Below are 23,074 nucleotides of genomic sequence, written 5' to 3'. Positions count from 1 at the left end.
ATCCCCTCACAAACCCAGAGTGAAAGAGATAATTAAATCCGAAGCACTGGACACATAACGCCTTAGTCCCCATGAGGTGTGTCTCCTGCAACAGCAGCACGTCTGCGTGGGCAGACTTGGCCGGCTTCAGGATAGCCCCCCTTTTGATCTTGTTGAGTGCCCCTAACATTCCAGCTGAGGTCCAGGAGGAGACCAGAGGCCTCCCATGTGATGTTAGACATTCCTACTCTGTGCAGGTCCCATAGAGTTCAATTGTGTTGTCAAGAATCCTCTGAACATTGTAACAGACTACGGAACACTAGTAGACAGTGTAGCAACCCAACACCCCCCCCCCAAACATGACCCAATAATCCCCTCCACCCTATACCTCAAGAACAGTAAAGTACCTGTCAAGGTAGGCAGAGCATGCTGACCCCAACAGGAGGTTCCACCCCTCACCCACCACCAATGGATCCCCAGTGTCTGCTGGCCTTCTCTCCTTCTGTAGGGCCCCACAGAGAGACTGGCCATCGTACGTGCTTCTCCGGACAAAGCCGGAAGTTCAAATCTAAAAGATTACATGGTCATCCTGTACTTAGTCCGCCGAAACATGCTGTCAGGATGTGGACCCCTTCACGTCTGAGGCACCCCCAGACTGGGAACGACGCCTGGACTTAAGAGTGCCTGCCACCTCTTCCCCTCTGCTTGAGTTGATTCCGGACAGTCCCATTCGAGGAGGAGTCGGACTCCCTTCCTGGGGGCGAGTGAGGACGCAACCGCACTGTCTCATTTGTCCATAAGAAACACCTCTCCTGGTGAATCAAAAAAATGGGTAAGGGACCGACATACCACTCGCAGCCTGGCTGGATGAGGCAAAGCGTAGGAGAGCTTGAGCTCACGGAGGCGGGCCTTGGCGGGCAGGAATGACTGCCGACGTTTCTGTACTAGTTTTGTGTAGTCCGGAAAGATCAAGATGCGTGAATTGTCGAACAGCAACGGCTCCTTGGCCCGGGTCTGTTACAGGATAGCGTCCCTGTCATGGTAATTAAGAAGCTTGACGATAACCGTCCTCAGGCGGGCTCCTGGAGGTGGCTTCTGCATCAGGGCCCTATGTGTACGCTCCACCACAAAGCATTTCGATAGCTCCCCAGTGGGGAGCGAGCCCTCAAGCCAGGCTGTAAGAAACCGCTCCATGTTCCCATTCTCGCAGCCCTCCTGGAAGCCAACAAAGCGTAGGTTGTTGCGCCGCGCTCTCCCCTCCGCATCCTACACCCTCGATGCCAGGCCACGTTGTGTAGTCTCAAGGGACAATACCCTCTGTTGCAGCATAGCAACCACATCCTCCACTCCCGAGATCCTCGTCTCTGTCTCCGTGATGCGGGCTACTGCGTTTCTCAGGTCCTGATGCAGGAGCATTACATCGGAGCTGACCGCCTCGATCTTGGCTTCTAGAGCGTCTGGATTGGGTAATAGCGGCCGGAGGCCGGCATTATCTGGCACAGCGTTCTGAGACCCCCCGGTCGCCACTGCTGAGGTCCCTTGACCCGTGAACTTATCCATTGTGCTCTGTTTGGTCGAGCTGCTGCCAGGCTTGTCTCTTGTCATGGTGGCGCAGTCACAGCCGCCGAACCCCGCCGAGAGGACCCCTCAATGGATGGGCGCACCACTATCCCAGAGGAAGCAGGAGTCTCATGCCCGACAACGCCCAGATGGAGGCAGGTCAGCCCTCAAGCTTTCCTCCTTCTTGTCTGCCACACGAGACTCCCCAGAGGCACCTCCGATGTGTGGCCCCCCCCCCCCAGCAGCCCAACAATGCCACCGAACCCCTGAGAGATACACTCCAGAAGGGAAGCGGGGGGGAGGAGAAGGAGACGCCAGGGCCCCAGAGATGGATTTGCGGGGCGCTGACCTCAACCAGGCCGCACACCCAGGCGATACACCCCACAGCACCTCAACCCTGCGGCCCGATTCGGCCGCCGAAGCACTCAGCACCCCTTGCCAACAGCCTCAATACCAGGAGGCCGCCCGCCCCCTGCGGGGTACACTGCGCTGTCCGGCCAACCGCCCGCCAAAGGAGCTCGATAGCCCGTGGGGGGCAGCACAGCAAAACGTCCTGGCCCGTTAATACACTGGTGGGCTGCCGCTCAAAGTCCTCCCCCTCCTACTACAGGCCACACGGGACTCCCGTACTGTGGCCAGGAAGCAGGCTTCCTCCCTTGTGGCCCAACAAGACTGCCGAACCCCCAACAGGCCCAAACTCAGAGAGGGGGAGGAATGGGAGATGAAAGGTGCAGGCCGCCATCGGACCACGCTCCCAGTCGGTGCGGCTGTACTCACGTGCCCCAGCTGGCCACCAAGGCAGGAGAGGCTCCGGGAATCACGGAGGGCTATCATCACCCCAGGATCCGTCTGGGTTGCTGCCGAGGCAAAGATGCAGCATCAAGATGGTGGCCAGGTAGTCGTGCCCGCACCCCTGGTAGCTCCGCACCACTGCGACCCGATCTGGCCGCCGATATACTCCGCACCCCCGCCAGATATTAGGCGGTTTGGGGGCTGCCAATTCTTCAGGATAAAAGCCCCGCTCCGTAGGCAATAGCTGGGACTCTCGCAGCTACCAGCGCACGGCTCACCCCCTCCGCAGCCGCCGCAGCGTCACATCAGCCCAGCTCAGCACGAGGCCGCGCCACCAATAGGCCGCGTCCCACTCCGACTGCCGCACCTTTGTCTGTGGACATCCCGCAATGTCAAGGCTGGCCCAGGGGTAAGTCGTCGGTATTGGATTGCGGCAGGCAGCTCAGGGACCTAATTTAAAGATGGAGAAGCAGGATAATGTGAGGATATATCTCAGGATGGACAGAGCGCGCTCAGCACACATCCGCCATGATGGCTTGCCAAGCCACGCCCTCCTACTTTTTCGTGGTTTAATCCTTACACTGGAGTTGCATAGACTTAAAATGCACACTGACAAAACACCTACCATCCGTAAATATCTCCCCTTGAAATATCAATGATTACTTGTCCCCACTGCATAGTAAATTAGCCCACTCGTACCATAGGTCGGAGATGTGTTTGGCTGGATCTGGGAATTTAACACAGTTCAATAGTTTTGGAAGAAGATATTCATATTCCGTCAACATTTTGGTATTCTTGGGTCTGCAATTTGAAAGGTTTTTGTTGTGAAACTGCAAGGAAAGGGGGGACAAGTTGAACAAAACCTTTACAGTGTGTGGCATGTGACGGAGAGACAGAGAGCAAACGCAGAACTCCTAAATTTCCAATACCAACATAACACTCTTCTGGCCTACTTTAGTGGTCAAAACATCTGTGTAGCAAGGAACATTAAATGGGAGAAGTAGGAGTGGTCCCCCGCAAAGCCCCCCACCCCCAAAAAAAATTGACACACAGTTCTTTTGCTATGTAATGAAATACCCCAAACAGCTCAGGAAATGGCCAGACATCAACCACTACAGTCACAAATTACAAATCAGTTAAGTCACTTAAGGATTACAACAAAAGAAAAAACAAGACGACTGGTCTTTTGCACCTGCGCACCAAAGATCTGGAACAACATTTCTTTGTCCATCACGACCACCCCAACGTTGCTCCAATGTAGGAAAGAGTTGAAGACGCCCCTCTTAAAGAACACTTCTTCACAGTGCTTTAACAGTCCACAACCTAGCTGCAGCTCCTATTACTTGTTGACACTAAGCTTACCTTTGACCATGTACAGTGCTCAGCTGCCTTTTGGCTAGGTTTGCACAACAGGAATAGCTCATAGACATACATGTGTACTATAGACTTAACAAAGAGAAATAAGGACCTGAAGCAGTCAATAGAAGATTCGAATATGGATACTGGAGTCTTCACACATACGGGACTCTTGAGCCAATGAGAATTATCAGGCTGCCGTGTGAACAGTATCTAAGCCTTGAGGAAGTCACGGTGGTGACGAAATGCGCGATGGCTATCTCTGATGTTCTACACGACAAAGGACTGGATCTCTAATGCACATCATAGAAATAATTAGCTTCATGAATGCTCTGATACTTGATGTAGTGTCAATGATATTGTTTTTTTGCCCCCTATCAGTGAATTTAATTTAATTTAATTTAATTTATTACATTTATAAAGCGCCTGAAAATTAAATTAAATTAAATTAAATGAATGTTCTGATACTTGATGTAGTGTCAATGATATTGTTTTTTTGCCACCTATCAGTGAATTTAATTTAATTTAATTTAATTTATTACATTTATAAAGCGCCTGAAAATTAAATTAAATTAAATTAAATGAATGTTCTGATACTTGATGTAGTGTCAATGATATTGTTTTTTTGCCCCTATCAGTGAATAAATCACTTCAGTGAATGATCAAAAAATCTTTTTGCTCTCCTGGACGTTTCCTGTAGCAGGAGGTTTCTCCCTACACCATGGTGTTTTTCTTGCTTTGTGAGACTCATATACTAAATTGTACATGTACATTTTTTGAGTGCCGGGGTTATCATTTCTGTATACTTTGGACAAGTCGCTTCGTGCCTTGTGCTATTGATACTCTGGGTAGTGGGGTATCTTACCCTGAGTGGCACCTATTATACGTTTGATTACTAGTATGAATATGTTAAAACGATCATAAATTACCAGTGTCTGATATTAATTGTTTTTGAAGTGCGACAACGTAACCACCTCTACCTTTTGTGGCAGACATATATATATAAAAATACAATGACGTCAGAGAAAATCAGTCATAATGGTGTAAGGTTCAGGATGCATGTGTTGTTGTACCTGCATCTGTTGGCCATAGCAGCTTCCCGTTTCTGGGCATGAAGGGGGGGGGGGGCTGCTCCCAAAATTACCATATGTTCTATTATTATAATTATTATAAAGGCTTTTGTAGCGCGCTCTATTACAAAAGAATAGTATCCTGGCGAAAAGTCTTCTCAGCTAACGGTTCATAAGGATCAAGCATTAGAAAACTCAATATTTCTGACACTGACCTGCATCCTTTTAGCTTTCTGAATGATAGTTTTGTTTAATCTTGGTTCTTGTAAAACTTTGTTATTGGTGGACCAGCCAGGTAATCACCAATATGAAAAAAACATCAGCTAAAACCAAAAATATGATTTTGGACTCAAAAAGCACACTTTGCCATAGTAGTCCCTTACACTGAAGGGTACTACTTTGTGTGCAGATATGTTCCTTGTGAAAGAGTAGAATGCTGTCCCTCACAGTGAAGTCAGCCAATGGCGGAAGTGGGCTGACCTACTGCCCCAGAGTGCTGCAGTATTTGAAATTAAAATGTGAATGACACAACAAATGACCAATGGATGAAAAGGGCTGTCTGAAAGCCCTTTAAAATAAACGAAATATATTACATTTTAGTAAAAATAAAAAAATCTTACTAACACCAGACCTAAACAAGCATTTGCAATGCAATAGGTCTCACATTTTTTCAAGTTATAGATGTTGGCTTTGAAAATGGGAATGTTTTTACTACATTTTTTTATTTGCGGTGGAGTAATAGTAATTGCCTGTTTCCCTCAACAGCTAAAATGGTTGCTCCTGAAAGCAGTCTGGAGATTATGGGTCAGATTCACAAAGGTAAACTGAGGAGGAAGACTAACTTTACGACTTTCAGTATTCACAAAGATCATTTATGAGTAGTAAAGTTAGCCTTTTGACTCAGTTTAACTTAACTTTTGGTCTCAGTTAAACTTAATACCAAAACTTAAGTTAAACTGAGACAAAAGTCTAACTTTATTACCAGTAAATGCCCTTTGTGAATACCAAAAGTCATAAAGTTAGACTTTATTCTCAGTTTACCTTTGTGAATCGGGACCATTGTTTATGTGTATTTTATTATTGTGGAGCAAATACACCCAAGCTTTTTAAATTTTATATAATTTGAGTTGTTTCATGAATTTAATCTCAGCCTCACAAAAATTCAGAAAAAAAAATACAAAATTCTCTAATAGACTTTGCTACCTTATGGTCTGGTAAGAAAAGCCTAAATGGCACATATCTTTGTCATACCTTCTCATTGTCTTATGAAATAAGTTTTTAATTTTTATTTTGCATGTCTGATTGATCATTCCTGTTAATGGATTTCTGAGAAAACCACAGCCATGTAGCAACATATTTCCTTTCCTTTGCAGATCATCATGTTGAACTCAGTCTCTGATCTACATGGCTACATTGACAAAAGCCAGCTAACAGTAGAGCTAGGAGGGACCCTGGAGTACGCCCATGGGCAGTGGATACACCATCGAACTGTGAGTACTCACTTGCTTACTCCATTGTGCATGCCCATACTCCAGGCCTCTAACAAAAAGGATATCACTGCATTGTTCACAGTCAAGAAAATATTCTATAAAAGGTTCATGGGGAAAAAAATTACACCATGTTCAATATAATTGCTACTCTATATATTTTTTTTACTGGTGTTTATACAGAAAACATGTGACATTTTCGATGCCTGGTAGACCGCCCTGCAATCTTAATTCAAAAATAAAATATATAATTGCAAATACAATTGAATAATCTGCTAACGTTTAGGATGCTTGTTTTTGGGAAAATGGTCACTCCTACCCTTATTTTTTTCTATTGTAATCTTAGAAAAGCAAATAATGTAGGGATAGTATAGGAATAGTGGTTTTCTTTGGGGATCTGTGGTGCTTAATTTGTACCAGTGGTTTCAGGTAGTGGTGACCGGCACTCATTTTTGAAGACCAGGAGTTATTTTTCATCATCAGACCTTCCCCCAAAGCAAGAGAAAGAAAGGCAGTTAAGGGAGAAAGGAAGAGAAAGAAAGATAAAAAGTGACCCAGGATTTGCTCTTTTTACTAGTTGACTTTCAGCTTGCCTTTGACCATGTACAGCGTCCCACTGCCTTTTGGCTAAGAAGATAGAGACATGAGGCGGAATCAAGATTAGACAATGTTTTATTTTGCAAACCCAACCAGGTTTTTGTGAAGCCTCTGGTTTAGTAGCTACAGCGGGGTGGTGTTATTTATGGGCCTGCCGCTTGGCAGATAAAGCTCATAAATAACGCAAAATAGATGAAAGATGGGTTGATAGAAAAGGGAAAAAACATGGGATGGGTGGATTCATGAGCGGGTGAAATGAAATGTAGATGAGTGAGTGAGAGGATAAGTGGATGAAAGGATGGATGGAAGGATAAGTGGGTGCAGGGATCAGTGGGTGAAAGGATGGGTGTATGATTCAGTGAAAAAATTGACTGAGCTGATGAAAGGGTGTGTGGGTAAAAGGATGGGTGGATGAAAGGGTGGATGGATGAGTGGGTGACAGGAAGGTTGGATGAGTGGGTGAAAGAATTGGTAGGTACAAGGATGTATAATGTGTTGGTGAAACAATGGTTGTCTAAAGGAATGAAAGGATGGGTGGGTGAAAGGATGGCTGGATGAGGGGATGAAAGGAAGAGTGGGTAAAATGATGGGTGGATGAGTGAATGAGAGGATGGGTGGGTGAAAGCTTGGGTAGCTGGGTGAATAAAACGATTGTAGAGTAAATGGAAATCTGAGAAAAAAGATGGATGGGTGTCAAAAGCTGGCAGAGTCAGTGGGTGAAAGGATAACAGAGTATTTGGAAATCTGAGAGGATGAATGGATGTGTGGTTGAAAAGATGGCAAAACACACAAGATGATGGATGGAATGTTGCACAATGACAAAACATTCACCCCCAGTCACAGATCTAGGTTTAATCCATCGTTATTTTGCTCACCAAGCCAACCTGTTCAGACATGGCCATATGCAAATCAGTCTTGACTCTGTGCCTCATTGGAACAGTCCAGCCCGAACTGCCAAGCCATATCTTCCCTGGACCGGAATCAAGCATCCTAGGACTGGTTTCTCGCTATCAGCCGTCCTCAGCCAGGATAGCTTGACTCCAGTGGCGTAGTGAGCACGGGACCCACGTCTGGGCATACCCCTCCCACATAGGGTGAACAGCAAAACACACAAGATGATGGACGGAATGTTGCACAACGGCAAAACATTCAACCCCAGTCACAGATCTGGGTTTAATCCATCATCATTTTGCTCACCAAGCCACCCCAGTTCTCTGTATATCAGATTGAAAGGGCTGTATATGCACACAAAGGTGTCCAAGCTAGGAAAAGGGGTCTTCAAATTTGGGCCCCTCTGAGGGAATGGTTTCTATCCCAAGGACAGGGTTGAAATCTGTGTTATGTATTTTTGAGCAGGGCCGAGGGACGACCGCTGTGGAACACCCCTAGTGTTAGATATTTCTTCAGAAGAAAATTCTCCTAGGACAATTGTTTGTCTCATATCAGTTATGGAAGATCTAATCCAGGATAGAGCTTTGTGGGAGACCCCTATAATTTGGATTTTGCTGGAGGATGTCATGTGAGATGGTATTGAATGCTGCGGATAGATCCAACAGTATTAATACCACATTGTTTCCAGCGTCAAGGGTCATTTTAAATTTTTATCAGACCTCGAGTAAGGCAGATTCAGTGGAATGTTTATGCCTGAAACCAGATTGTCGTGCCTGAAGAGAATTGCAGCTTTCAAGAAAGGCGATGAGTTGCTGATTCCCAATTTTTTCCAGTACTTTAAATAATACGGGTAATAGGGATATGGGCCTGAGATTGGACAAAGTGATGGGATCTGCTAAAGGTTTTATTTGTAAAGGCTTGACGACTGCCAATGTCCAAGATACCAGGACTTCGGCTGTGACTAAGGAAGTATTTAGGATCTGATTACCGAGTGGATTGACAATGTCTATGGCCGTATGGAGAATGGCTGGCGGACAGGGATCGTGAGGCGAGCCCAAAGTACAGGAGAGAATAGTTTAACGCAATAATGTCAGAGAAATGTCTTCAAATGTAGACACATTTGCATTTATACCATTGTGGGAAAGGTTTTGGAGATATTAAAGACAGTTTTTGGGTCCCAGTTTGCCTCTTCAATTTTTGTGATGAAATGTGAGTTTTTTGTTGCTCTGATCAGTTTATGTTAACATTTCTGGGCCTTTGTGAAGATGGACAGGTCGTCCACTTTGTAGGTCAAGCGCTATTTGCATTCACAATGTTTGCAGCAGCGTATTTGTTCTAGTAGAGCCGGGAGAACCAGGGCTGGGATTGCTTTAACGATGACTGGGACAAATTAGCTGTATTTGTAATCCATGTGTTGAAGGAATTAGTATAGTCAACCAAATTGCATTTGAGAGTTGGGGCAGTGGCAGACAGATGGGTAATTAGCATCAGATTTGATTTCTTTGCTCCCTATTTGCGTAGAATGAGAGATGTGGACTCTTTTGTGCAGGGGTCAGTTGGTTTGGGATGGATATGGTAAATGGGACTAAGCAGTAATCGGACCAGGATTGAGTGATGGGTGCATCAGGTCTTAGTCGAGGATGGTTAGTACAGATGCTATCGAGAATGTGGCCCCGTAAATGGGTAGGTGTATTTATCAGTTGGGGGAAGACCTATTATTTTTAGGGTGTCTCGAAGGGAATAGCCTCAGAGTTATCTAGATCATCAAAGTGGAGGTTGAAATCTCCCCAAATGGTGAAATTGGCGTAGCAAACTCACGCAGGAGTGAGTGCCTCCCCAACAGTGGTTAGGAAGCTGGACCTGGAGCCTGGAGGAGGGGAAGGTGGGTGATAGAGTAAACAAATGGCAAAAGATTGGGAGGCATTAATCTTAAGGCAGAAAAGCCTTACCTTTCTGCTCCTTTTAGGGCCTCAGTGTCAAAGGAGCTACATTGAAAGCTGTCGCAAAAATAATGGCTACTCCTCCTCCCGGACCTTCTACTCTCTTCTTGGAAACAATTGTATATCCAGGAGGTACTGCTGTGGCTATATCGGGGTTGAACCAGGGTTTCAGCCAAGTTTCAGTAATTAACAGGAAATCCAGGTTATCCTCTACGATTAAGTAGTTAATTTCCTATGCGTGTCTGCTCAGAGAGCGCGTGTTGATGAGCCCCTAGCGAGGGAGAGAAGTTTGCGCTGGTAACGGTGTACGCAAAGCAGCCTGGGACAGCTCCAAGAACTGAACAAACTCATTCCTGCAGCCAGTGCATGACACTGAGCCAATTAAACGTGCTGTGGCCTGGCACGAGATCTCCAAATGCGTCACAGGGGAGCATTGCACGAAGTATTAACACCCCCCCTCTTTTCCCACTCCCCCCCAATGAAGTGAGCATGGGATAACACTGACATTCGGATAGACACCACCTTTGGGCCATGGATCCCTGCTATTACTGTGTCTTGGAGGTGTCTGCAGCCCCTAGCGAATTTAGATATGGCGGTAGGTCTTACGTGACTCTCTCTTATTCTTCCTTAGCTTTTGTTGTCCTCATTTTCTTGTACCCTAAGTCCCAGGTTATGTTTGAACTGCACTGTTCCTTTGATACTCACGTACCACCTGATGTATAGAATTCACAGCACCGCTTTATCCTTTCTTGAGAGATTGCCATAAGCTTGGTTGTATTAACACACCCAGAATTTACATTGTCATGCCATTACTAGCCGAAGTGTACCTTACTACTGGTGATTAATTCTCTCCTCCCCTTCCTTTTCTTTTCCGTTTATTACATGAGTGCTGCTTTAACTGAAATATTTACTGATTGATGTGCAAAACAAAAACAAAAAATTACAAAATGGTTAATAAAAACGATTTAAACAAAAAAAACGTGCTGTGGCCCATTTGTGACAATTGAGAGAGGGCTGCCTCCTAAGACTAATCAGGAACTGGTTTTATCTGGGAATAGTGGCTGGCGCTGACCAGGGCACGTACGCGGATGGGCTTGCCTTTGGCGCACCTTCAGCACACCAGTGGCATGCCTGCCGCACACGTCTATGCCGTGGCCAAAACATATCGGTGGATGCGTATAGGTCACACCTTCCATGCTTCTTCTGAGCGTGATCGGCTAGTGTGGCAACCTCAGGTTGAAAGGAGGTGAAGGCTGCTCTCAGCAGGAAAAAGTGACAAAATGATGTGGCAAAAAAAACAAATCTTTCCAACACTTTTCCAACCATTTCGCTGAAATGTTTTAATTCTTCATTTTTTGGATCAGTAGCTTAAATGTATATTACGAGTGGCTTACCCAAAAAGTGGTAAATCTGAACCAATTAAAGTATTTATCAAATGGGTGCAAATGTACTACTTTTTGGAATTCCCATGCTTTTGGAGTAGTAGGCTTGGAAACCTGCACCATTACCAAGTTTCCTTGCATACTTTTGGCAATCAGACACCCAAAGGTGATGGGGCAATGCTTGGAAATGGTCTAACCACTGGCAATCGTTTGAGGTAGTATTCCTAATGGGCCTGGGCATAATTTTAATTCCACTGGCATCATTTGGGAAATTTTGCCATACTTTTGTTATGTGAAATTCCCAAAAATGAACGCTTTTTTGCAACGTCGCTTAATTATGCACATATTCACAGCAAACATTTACAGAGAATGGTGCATTGGGCAGTAAAAAATTACTTTGAATGCACAAGAACAGTAGCATGTGAGAAGCTGTTTGTCGTGGAGCTCTTGTTTAAATGCTCATCTGTGCCAAAAAAATAACGTGATTTTGCACCAAAATATAGTACAAAACGATGGATTTACATTTCATGTAATTATGTGATATTTCTCTGTAATTTTACTAAATAAGCGAAAGCAAATCATACACATTTTGCACACCTCTGATTCCAACCCATTGTTTTTCACCCTCTATGCCACCTTTGACGGAGGTTCAACTAAAAATGTGGGATTCACCCCCCTCCCCTCCCCGAATCACACTGACTAACCTACACACCTCCCTGCCAGGCACTGCTGCCCATTTATAGCAATTTGCAGGTTCCTGCTTTCTCCCTTTCTGACATTTTTCCGTCTCTCTCTTCCTCCATCTTTTCACTTTGTGTGTTTTTCCCTCTCTTACTCGCAGTAAATATCTGATGAGAAAATGAGCGCTGTGGACCCCTCTGGCAAACACCAGCTCAAATTAAGCACTAGGAGCTAGTGAAGTTGGTAAAGGTGTTGTGAACTTGAGGCCCAGTGGGGAAGGCCCAGCATGAGTCTTGGAGCCATGTGCTGGATCAATTGAGGACTCTGCAGCTGCTATTTAAAAAGTGATAGATACAGTGAATTACCATAACTCAATTAGGACCCAATAGTCGCCTGTATATGTGAGCCTCATGTCAAAAGGCACTAATGGAAGTACTTTCCTTAAAAATTTTAAATAAGGAGAGAGGCTAGCAATTTGGGCAGAAAAATTCAGTTTATCAAACATGAAACCTATATGTGTTCTTCAGACTTATAAGTTTTCCAATTAGTTGATGATGTCCAGCAATTTGCATGTGCATTTATTTAACATGTACATTCCAAACTATCTGTGCCAAGAAGTCTTTATAAACAAAATGCTTTAATGCACGTGCCTGATGTCAGTCATAAAGGGGTCTGACTTGTAGATTATGTGCACTATGTACAGCACAAGGGCAATAACTTTAACACAACGTTTATTTATTTATTAACAAGTTTCACTTTTAGAGAACTAGCTGCCTGCATCTGGGCAAGTGGAAATGGATATTAGAAGTTTAGGGATAAGTAACAGGGGGGCATATATGGCTAAGCAATGTCCTCAACTGTGTTATTTCATTGCAGGCTTTTCATTTTTTTAATCGTTGTACTGTATAGATCACTTATAGCAACACATAGCTGAAATCAGATGGGACTGATGAAAAACTATCAAAGGGAATATGATCATAGGACACAGATCAGAAAACCAAGGTCAACAAGCAATAGTCTTGAAGATAGCGTGCCAGTTTAGGGACATTCTTCAGGGTCACTTTATCCAAGGAGTGAACTAAGCGTGAGCCTGCCAGAGTACTTTCTGAAAAATGACTTCAAGCCAGGAATTTTGGAGCAGAAAGGACTTTAAGGCACATTCCAAACAGACATACTCAGCCTATGAATGAAGTCTGGTGATTGTTATAAAGGTAACATCATAAATGGGGAGAACAGCATGTAAAGCATAGCAAAGACTGGAAAAACACATCCGCACTATCTTCTGTGTCCTGATTTTGGGTGATTAAGTGATACTCTGAAAAGAGGGGAAATATTAGAACAGCAAAATGGGTAGTTCGACCTAATAGTTTGGATTAAAAGTATTAGACAGGTCAACAATCCACACATTGAGTTTTTGACAGAAAACTTCAGCATGTGTCTTCAGTTTTCCACTAGGATGTTTGGGGTTTTGAGAATTGTTGAGTAAACGCCTATCCCAGTTTGTTATTTTCCATTAGCTTCTTATTGGAGGTAATTCCACTAACCACGCCTCCACCAGAATTATCTGTGCCCGCTGAATAAGTGATTCCTGGGTAGGGGAAACTAGGTCGATAACTAACCTACTTGCAATTTACTAGTACTGTGACATGCAACATTTAGCTATGGCCCTAACCAAATCAAATTATAGGTATAGAGCATTATTGTATATTTTAGTGAGAGCCACTTCCTTTGATTTCTATGTTTTTGCTCACTATTCACTTATTAAGTAAAATTCATTATGTATTACTGTTACAGGCCATAGAAAACTTTGCACTGACAGTAAAAACTACAGCACAGATGCTTCAGACATTTGGGACTGAGCTTGCGGAGACCGAGTTGCCTAATGATGTGCAATGTACAGAAGAGATCCTTTCATCCCACACCAAGGAACATGAAAAACTAAAGGTAAATAATGTCATACTACACTGTAAGTGCCCTTGCATCATGTTGTTTTCTTGTTTATTTTCGAGTGATTTCTTTTTAGTTTGAACATTTGCTTAAGATTTACAGAAGAAATATACTCATCAAGTTCTCATCCACATGACTGAGATTCAACAATAGTCAACAACCACTTATTTGGTAATAATCAAAGGCTATTAGTATTTCAATAAAAATAAAGATGTTATTCTTAAATGGGCAGTAGTAAACAAAACATAGATCACAAGTGAAGCTAATTAAATTATTAGATTTCTTAGGACTTTGTTAGTAATATAAACTGTAAAAAAGCTCTTTTACTTGTGGGTAAAGACCTAAAAATGAGAGTAAGACTGAAAGATTTTAGAACAATCAGAAATATAAATATAAATAATAAACCCATTGGAAATTAAGGTGGGGAATAAAAAGTATAAACAATGTTCTAGATATAGACTTATCCAATTTAAATCTTTCCATAGAATTTATTACAGGTGCCTCCGCCTCTGGAAAATGGGGGTTATCCCGTCTTCCACTTGTCTCCGTTGTGGTACAGATGAGAGGTCATTCCTGCATACTGTGTGGAGTTCAGGCGTGTTGTCTTTCATGGGGAGGGTGCGGGCATGGGACCTTCCGGTGGACCCTAGACCTTATCATTCCAGATTGTCATTACTAAAAACTATACTTTTGAAGGCCTTCTACTTTACAGACCGCCAAAGTCGAAACCCCCCTGACACAACTACTTGGCCCATTCTTAGAATCCAGTATAAAAGGATCAGATTATACTATTCTGGGGGACTTTAACCTACACCTGAAAAAAGATACAGACAAAAGCACGCTTCTAAATTTGGAGACAATGGCCAGCTGCTCCCTGACACAAATGCTCCAGCAAGATATACATATACCTGGTCATACACTGGATGGGATTTTCTCCTCCAATACTAATATTGAAATTGGTGAAATAATTTTGGTCCCATGGTCGGACCATAAAGTCATAAAATTCTCCTTGACGATAGAACAAACAAAAACAACAAGGGCTACCCAGGCAAGGCATACTATCTACCAGGACTGGGCTAACATTGACATACCCAATTTACAGGAGCAACTCTCTATGACCGTACCTGAACTCGGCTCAGATAGTAATACTTTCACAGATCAAGTAAACACCTGGATTAAATCTGCGGTTTTAATTGCTGCCCCTATAAAAAAGATAAACTTGAGTAGGAAAAATATTACAGAACCTTGGTTCTCGGTGAGGCTGAGGTTACAAAAGCAGACATATAGGAGGGCCGAAAGAAAATGGAGGGCCAACTATGAGGGAGAGGCTAAAGAAACCTACTGTAGGATCCTGGCAACGTATAAAAAGTTAATAGATGAAGAAAAAAGTGCATATTTTACAAAGAAAATAAATGAGGCTAAAAATTCTAGTAAAGAACTGTTTGCCACAGTTAAGAAGCTGACAAATCTCGCCTCAAATGAACAAATAGATGGCAGCACCGGACTATGTAACACGCTGGGCCAATTTTTCGTTGACGAAGTGAATTTAGTATATGAATCCGTTTTTACCACTGACAACTCTAATTCGTCACAAGCAAAGGCACACCCCAACCCTAGCAGGCACACAGAAATCGGGAACCTAGGGTTTCGGTTTGTTACCCCGTCAGTAGAACAGATACATCAAACAATAATGACAACAAAACCAGGAGGCCTTACGGACCCTTGTCCCATCTGTTCCCAGAGCTACTCAGCAAACAACTTCAGTTGCTCTTTGCAAAGATAATACAGGCAAGCTGTTTCCCAGATGCTTGGGAAACTGCATTAGTTCTGCCTGTGCTAAAAAAGCCCAATCTGGATCCGCTTTACCCGTCGAATTACAGGTCGATTTCAAGAATACCCTTTTCGGCCAAAGTGCTGGAAAAGCTTTTGAATAAACAGCTGTCTGGTTTTCTCAGGTCTACCCATGCCTTAGATCAATCACAGTATGGGTTCAGGGAGGAACACGGAACGGAGACAGCACTGATTATGGCTGCAGAGGAGCTCAGGAGTGTACTGGATGCAGGTCGGAAGGCTGCCTTGATTCTTTTAGATCTATCGGCAGCCTTCAACATCGTTAATCATAGTATACTCCTGACCCGTCTAGCAGAGCTGGGAGTGCATGACTCAGCACTCTATCATCGTTCTTGGGGAAGAGATCCTTTACAGTTAAACTAGGGGAGTACACATCTAAATCTTTTTAAGTCTCCTTGGGGGGTGCCACAGGGATCCTCCCTGAGCCCCACCCTCTTTAATATATATGTTACCCCATTAGCAGCCATCATCAGAAACTGTGAGTTTCTCCTCGTTTCCTATGCCGATGACACCCAGATAATGGTGTCAATCTCTAACAACGTAGACGAAACAGCGGACAGGTTTAGTAATTGCATGGAACAAGTCAACCGTTGGATGCAACTAAACTGTTTAAAATTAAACTGTGATAAAACCGAGGTCATGCTACTGAGGGCGAAGCCCAACATCTGGTTGCACAAATGGTGCCTGGTAGTTTGGGCAAATGCCCGTCACCGGTGGACAAAGTTAGGAATTTGGGCTTTGTATTTGATACCAAATTAACGTTTCACACCCAGATTAACAAACGTTCCTCCTCGGTGTGGTATGTTCTGAAGTTGATAAAAAGTCTCTTGCCATTTATTCCCGTAGAAACCTGTAAAACATTGGTAACCATGCTGGCTTTGTCCAGGTTGGACTACGCTTTGTATGCTGGGCTACAAAATCAACTGCTGTTAAAACTTCAGCGCCTTCAGAACGCTGAAGCTAGGTTCGTTCTGGACATCCCCAGGTCCGAGCCGGTGGCCCACAGACTAAGAAGCCTCCACTGGCTCCCGATGGAGAAATTAATACGGTTCAAGTCAGCTTGCCTGGCATACAAGGCTTTCCAGGGGGTAGGCTTCCAATTTCTAAAAACTAATTTGAAACAGTATGAACCGCAAGGAAACTCAGATCAAGCGGTGCAAAGCTGATTAAAACTCCTAGATTCAAGCAATTGAGGTGGGCGGAGAGAAGTTTTCTACTGCATACAGCTAAGACCTGGAACTAGTTACCACTTTCAATAAAAAATAGCCCTTCACTGCTATTATTCCGAAAGTCCGTAAAACCTGGCTCTTCTCGGCATAGATTGTATTCCAACTCGGGCAGTCCCAGACTTAGTGCACTTGACTCGTGCGCTCTATAAATTTTAAATCAAATTAAAATCATTTTAGATTGACGCTATTACACAGCACAGAGGACATTGGGGGGAACAGATATAAAAGACACCTTTTGTTTATGGACCTCACATTGGCTAAGCGAGACATAGCGCAGCAGTGGAAGACCACGTCCCCGCCTAACATAGCCACTTGGAAAAAGGCCTTAGATACGTGTATGTCAGCGGAGATTGCAGTGTTTTAGGCAAGGGGCTGCCCGCAGAAACATGGAAAGATCTGGGCTAGGTGGGCCAAATACAGATGTATCGACTTGTCCTTAATGGGGCAGCTAGGCACCCATGACCCTATTGAGAGTCTTGTGGTGAATGACGTGCCAGTCTAACATGCCAATGGTACACAGATGTGGATGGCAATTCACTCGATGTGTCAATATTATATCTTCAAAGTATGTATGGTGCGCTTTTAGAGGGAGGGTGTTTTCTATGGTCTGATGCTCCGCAGACCTCATGGGTGGATAATTTGAGGTACCTAGAGTTTATACAATGTGCCTTTCAAATGTACGTTGCTTGCTGGGCCTGGCCCATCTCGTGCTATGTAAAATCAAAAAATCTGTTGTTAAAAAAAACCATAGTAATTAATACTAATGGTATAGGAAATGGATAATTGGTGATTACTCACTCCATCTTAACTTACAAATGGTCACAAGGAAGGGTGTGAAAATTTGTGAATGTGGCATCCATAATTAATTTCTATTAATAGCTTTGACCATTGAGAATATGCTATCTCTACTATGCCCGTGATTCTGATGTTTACTATTCCATCATCCCTGCTAAAATAACACCTCTGCATCTTTGCAGGTTGAGGTTACATGTTTAGGATTTAAAAAACATACAGTGACTTTTTTGGTGTCTTAGAAGTTGCTCTTTAAATAAATGTTACAAGAAAATATATTGCTAGCAAGAATAGCAAGATATTAGTTAGATTAAAAATAATTTTAGTCCGTAATCTAGCAAGAAGGATTTAACTGATTCACATTAAAATAACATATGGGATATGCAGTACACACATTTTTCTGAGGTACACAGCCAACGTTTTTAACTTTGGGAGTTATTTGTATTTCAATGTAGGAAAAGACAGTTATATAAGAAAAATACAACCTGGGTCTTACTGGAAAGCCTGTAATGTACAATGATTTAAAAAACATTTTCATCGAGTTGTAGGCACCAGGAAATCTTAAAATCACATATCCATATGCTAATCTCTCCAGTCCTCCATCTTCCATTATCTGTAGATCTCCCTGCCTTATATACTCCTTTGAAGGGCTACATAATACTGAATCATGGAAATATTCTGCCCGTCATGCTGACATTCTCCACAGAGCAAGGTTCATGAGATATTCACGCAGGTTCCAAATATCGCTTTTGAATTAAGTTGGGAAGCTTAAAAATCTCTTGCACAGATAAGAACAGCATCAGGATTTCATTCTGCACATTAGTCTTAAGCAGCAAATTACCTTTGTCTTGCCATCTCTTTATTAAACACTATGATCACGTATTCTTTGTTTAGAATTATACGAAATGGATGTTATAAGAAAACTCATTCTTTGTGGTAGATTTATTAATACATCTGTTATCCTCAAACAGCATGACATTTTTACTCTAAAATAGTCAAAAACACATTTTAGTCCTCAGCTACCCAATGTCATTCTTGCCTAAGGCAAAAATCAGAACAATTGATGTCAAATCATGACACTTCATTTATTGTAATATCTTTCTATTATAATAACAAAATCATAACGGTTTTACTGTTGCTAAGAGATTTTGAAAGGCATATTTTGAAGTTCTTGAAAAATATTATTTGCAATTATCCTTTATGTGGAATTGAATAAGGACATAGAACAACACGACCCGCCATCATTTTAAATAAACTAAACGTTTCTCACTAGGATAAAGTCCAGAGAGATCATTTTCTAATTATTGAGTTTAATATGTCCTTAATCATAGTTAGGTTAATATTAACTGACTGATGGATTTTGCAAATCTGGGTCTATTCTGTTCGTCAATGAAGTACCTTAAGCTCTCTGTTATTTCGGAGGGTAATACCAACTCCCCCAGGTCTATTCTGGTTGCTTTATTGCTAGATCTCCTGTCCTCGAGGGTAATAATCTAACAGATGTTTCTTTCTGAGGAGTCAGATGTGTTTCCTTAGGATAATTCAGGTCAGTTTTAGCTTTATCAGAGAGACATAAACATTCTTCTTTTATGCATATTTGTTAAACCCTGCAATCCACCACCCTCATAAATGTTATCTTCTGGAAAGTCCATTCCCCTCTTCCTCTTTTCCTTTCAGACAATATTTTCTTCCATCTTGCCCATCTGATGTAGTTCCTATTCCAGTGTTGTCTTTTTCATCCTACAAAGATGCCAGCACTCAACTCTCCCTCGCTCCTTCTTCTGTTACACCTGGGTGCTCAAGTTACATGTGGGTCTACCGCCTCCATGCTCGAACTCATTTGCAGTATACTTAATCTTGATAATATATTAGAAAAATGGCACCCTCAATTATTTTCCATGATCCCACAAAAGATATTAAAATTCCCAATGCAACTCTTTTTTTCAATATAATATTCACTGATTTTAACTCATCGTTTAGCATACTATATTGAAGCATGTCTTGTTCAAAGAGAATTTGGCTACATCAAGCCTAATAACCGACATTTTTTAATTTTCAATTATGTTTGCCTCATCCTTCTTTTTGAAGTCAGGTATCAGGTTAAGAAACATTTTTAGGAGTTGAACAGCTGTGAGAAATTGGTCTTGAACTTCCCAGAAAGAAAGACCCAAGAGATTACAACTGACCCCCTAGATTTAGTTAAGTTTGTGTTTTTATTTGAGCATAGAGTCTGAAATAAAAGACTAGTATAGTTCAGGAATTCACCACTTGGTTTGGAATTTTGGTGATCAACTGATTGTCATAATCCCTTTCTTCTGCCTGGAGTGCATGCCCCTGGTTATTTTTGTGGCTATTTCTACACGTGCAATGTTGCTTTTATCATGTTCAGGAATGCCTGTTATTCTTATACTGCTTTCCTAGACTTATATCCTAGATCCTCCATCTTTAATTTACTTTGCTGTATCACCTTCTAGGGTATTAATTCTGTCTGATATTGATTACCCTTCTGCACCATTGATACTTGAACTGCCACTGAGATAAATCATGAGTTGTATTGCTCAAACCTGGAGGCCAGGGTCTCCACACCATAGCTAATAGATGGTCAGGCTTTTTTATATATGATATTAATTTCCTTACCTTCCAGAAAGATGGATTTTACCATAACCAGTAAATGTTTATCAGACCCTCAGGATTCATGACCTTTTTCTATTGACGTGGTCTTCAGATTGTTGCCCACAACTCTCAACATATGTAATGCCCATCAAGGAGCATTATGTTTAAAAACTTCATTAGGCATTCCCTCAATACGCATGAACCGTGCAGTTGAGATCCGGTTAGAAGTATAATAGACAAATGTGGAATGGGAAACGAGAGACAGAGACACTGGATATCATCACACTGCCTAAATTCACAGTAGGGCTTCATCTGCACTACAAGGAGGGGTGTTGATATTTAAAGAATAGACAAGACTTTGGTATGGCTGGTTTTCTAACTCTGGTACCTTATTTCTGATATCACATATGATATATGTTGGAGCTGGCCCTCCTCCCTGCAGGGTCACCTTCAAACATTTTGCCTAAAGCCTCCTGTTTTCTGAACCAGTTTTGTTGGCTTTTAGAACTCTGTGCACTTTACCATGCTAACCACTTTGCCATGCTATAACAGTGCTAAATAGCTTGTGCTCTCTCCTTCAAACATGGTAAAATGGCTTACACACTATTGACACATTTAATTTACTTATATGTCCCTAGTAAAGGGGCACTACAGGTACCCAAGGCCTGTAAATTAAATTCTACTAGTAGGTCTACAGCACTTATTGTTCCTCCCGCTTAAGTAGCCATTTAGAATATACCTCAGGTCTGCCATTTGAGCCTGTGTGTGCAGTGTTAAACTTCAATTTTGATCTGGCAAAATTAACCTTTTGCCAGGCGTAAACCTTCCTTTTTAATACATATCGCTCACCTCTAGGATAGCTCCTAAGTAGCACATAGGGCTGGGGTACATTATATTTTAAACTTTTAAGTTTTAGATGTCCTGATAGTGAAAACACCCAAATGTGCTTTTTTCTACTGTGAGGCCAACCTCTCTCATAGGATAACATTGGGTTACCGTATTACATTTAGTAAGTGAATACTTTTGTCTCATGTTTGGTGTCTAAGGAATTGTAATTTAAAATCTTCTTCAGTGGTAAAGTCGAATGTTAAGTCAGAATTTTGAAAATGCCACTTTTCAGAAAGTTGGCAGTTTCTTGTCCTAACCATTTCGTACCTCCAGCATGTTCCAGGGTCACATGACTGAATGTAGTTGGCATTTTGTCTTTGTGTATTCCTCCCCGACAGCCACACAATAGAGGGCCTGGTTGTTGGCAGGATCGGCCCTCCAATTCACGAATGGGGGGCGGAGCTGTGCACAGCCCTACTTGTACTTCAAAGACACTGCCTTAGCTCAGACACTAAGAAATTCACACTAGCCTATTATGACTCCTGGCAAATTAGCACCAGAATAGGGAGGCAGGAAATTCCAAACACCTTTGTGGGGGGAAAACTTTAGAAGCTTCTCCCATTTTAAGGCTAGCACCAGGCATAAAAATAGGAACCTTAGACTCGGTCTTCAGTACACTCCTGGACCGGATACTACAGGGGAAGTACTGCCCTGTTGCCAGAGGACTGCTCTGCTGTCTGAGAGGACGTGACCTGCACCCTTAATCCCAGTCTACCTGATTGACTCCAAGAGCTAGTTAGCTCTTTTAGTCTCCTGTTCTGAGTTACAGGGACACAGCAAGGTCCAGAGGCCTTTCTTCAATTGCTAAACTGACCTGCTGCACTAGACTGGCAATTGCTCCTGCCTGAGCCCTGGAGTGAGTACCTGACCCCAAAGAGGTACCCCAGGTCCTGGACCCTTGGCGTGGCATGAGTTCCTACTGGAAGCAAAGGAGAAATCCTGAAGTTTTGATCTCTTTGCAACAGGTCCGGTTCACTGCAAAATCTTGCCTGCCAACTCGAAGCTCTGGTGAACCTGATTCTTAGTGCAACAGTAACTGCCTGTGACAACCAGCAATGCAATAGCTACCCTTCGCCCTTCAGTGACCGCCAAAGATGACCGACAATGGAAGATCTGCACTTCCTGCTACATCGTCGACAGCCTGTGGTGGCCGCCGAGACGAAGCTCCAGCAACAACCGTCTGCGACACCCAACAGGATCTTTGCACAGAGTTAAACACAATAAGAAAGTGTATAATATATGCAAACAATACTCAAAGCTATCATGAGTTGTTTGCTGTGGCAGCTAGCTAAAAAATAATAAATGGTGGAGCATGAAGGCGCACAACCCACCATTCATTCGGGAGCTCCACCCGTGCAGCGGTGTCCACAAGCAGGTAAAGGAAGGACTACCTTCCTGCTCGTGGAACGCAACCCCAACCAACCCTGGAGCTGCTTTCATGCTGTGAAATCAGCTCCAGGATTGGTGAGAGCAGGCTCACCTAGTGCTCATTTTGAGGCTGGGGGCCCGTGCCAGCAATCCCCAGGCTGTTACACAGCCTTTGGATTGCTGGTTCTACAGTGTGCATATTGGACTGGCTGTCGTAAGACTGTGCATTTGCAGGATTCAGGCCCTCCCCACACAGTGCGAACGGTAGCAAATAAATAAAATGGTATTAGCATGCCAAGTTATATATTTATGTTCGCCTGCTGCACTCGCAGCAGGCTGGCAACGCTTCTCCACTCCTGAGGAGGAGCCACCCTTGGTTGTTTGCTAAAGTGATTTACCTTCGGAGTTATGTGATAACATTCTTTGATACCGATTACTTTCAACATAACTTTTTCATAAATTGCAACATGAGAGGTATTCAGTTATATAGTTCACTCAATCAAGTTTCATCCAAGGCAGTGAGTGATTCTTGACCTGTGGTGCGAGGACCCCTGGGGGTCCACCAGCCCTACTCACAGTGTCAGCTACGGTTTTACAAAATTAAATAATATTGAAATGAATTAATTAAAGATGATAAAGTATATACAAATA

At 43.0% G+C, this 23,074-nt stretch overlaps 1 protein-coding gene across 1 annotated transcript in view; it reads left to right on the top strand.

Moving 5' to 3' along the window:
* LOC147683962 (guanine nucleotide exchange factor DBS-like) overlaps positions 1 to 23,074 on the top strand; it is a 1,615,891-nt gene that overhangs the window by 559,075 nt on the left and 1,033,742 nt on the right. The window contains exons 6-7 of the mRNA XM_086942584.1: positions 6,131 to 6,247; positions 13,530 to 13,679. Coding sequence (XP_086798710.1) covers positions 6,131 to 6,247; positions 13,530 to 13,679 — 267 coding nt within the window. The remainder of the gene's footprint in view (positions 1 to 6,130; positions 6,248 to 13,529; positions 13,680 to 23,074) is intronic.

This window comes from Lissotriton vulgaris, chromosome 11 (genome assembly GCF_964263255.1).
Source record: "Lissotriton vulgaris chromosome 11, aLisVul1.2, whole genome shotgun sequence".
Taxonomy (NCBI): domain Eukaryota; kingdom Metazoa; phylum Chordata; class Amphibia; order Caudata; family Salamandridae; genus Lissotriton; species Lissotriton vulgaris.
The sequence above is the reverse complement of the archived record's forward strand: the minus strand, read 5'-3'. Positions and strand labels throughout refer to the sequence as shown.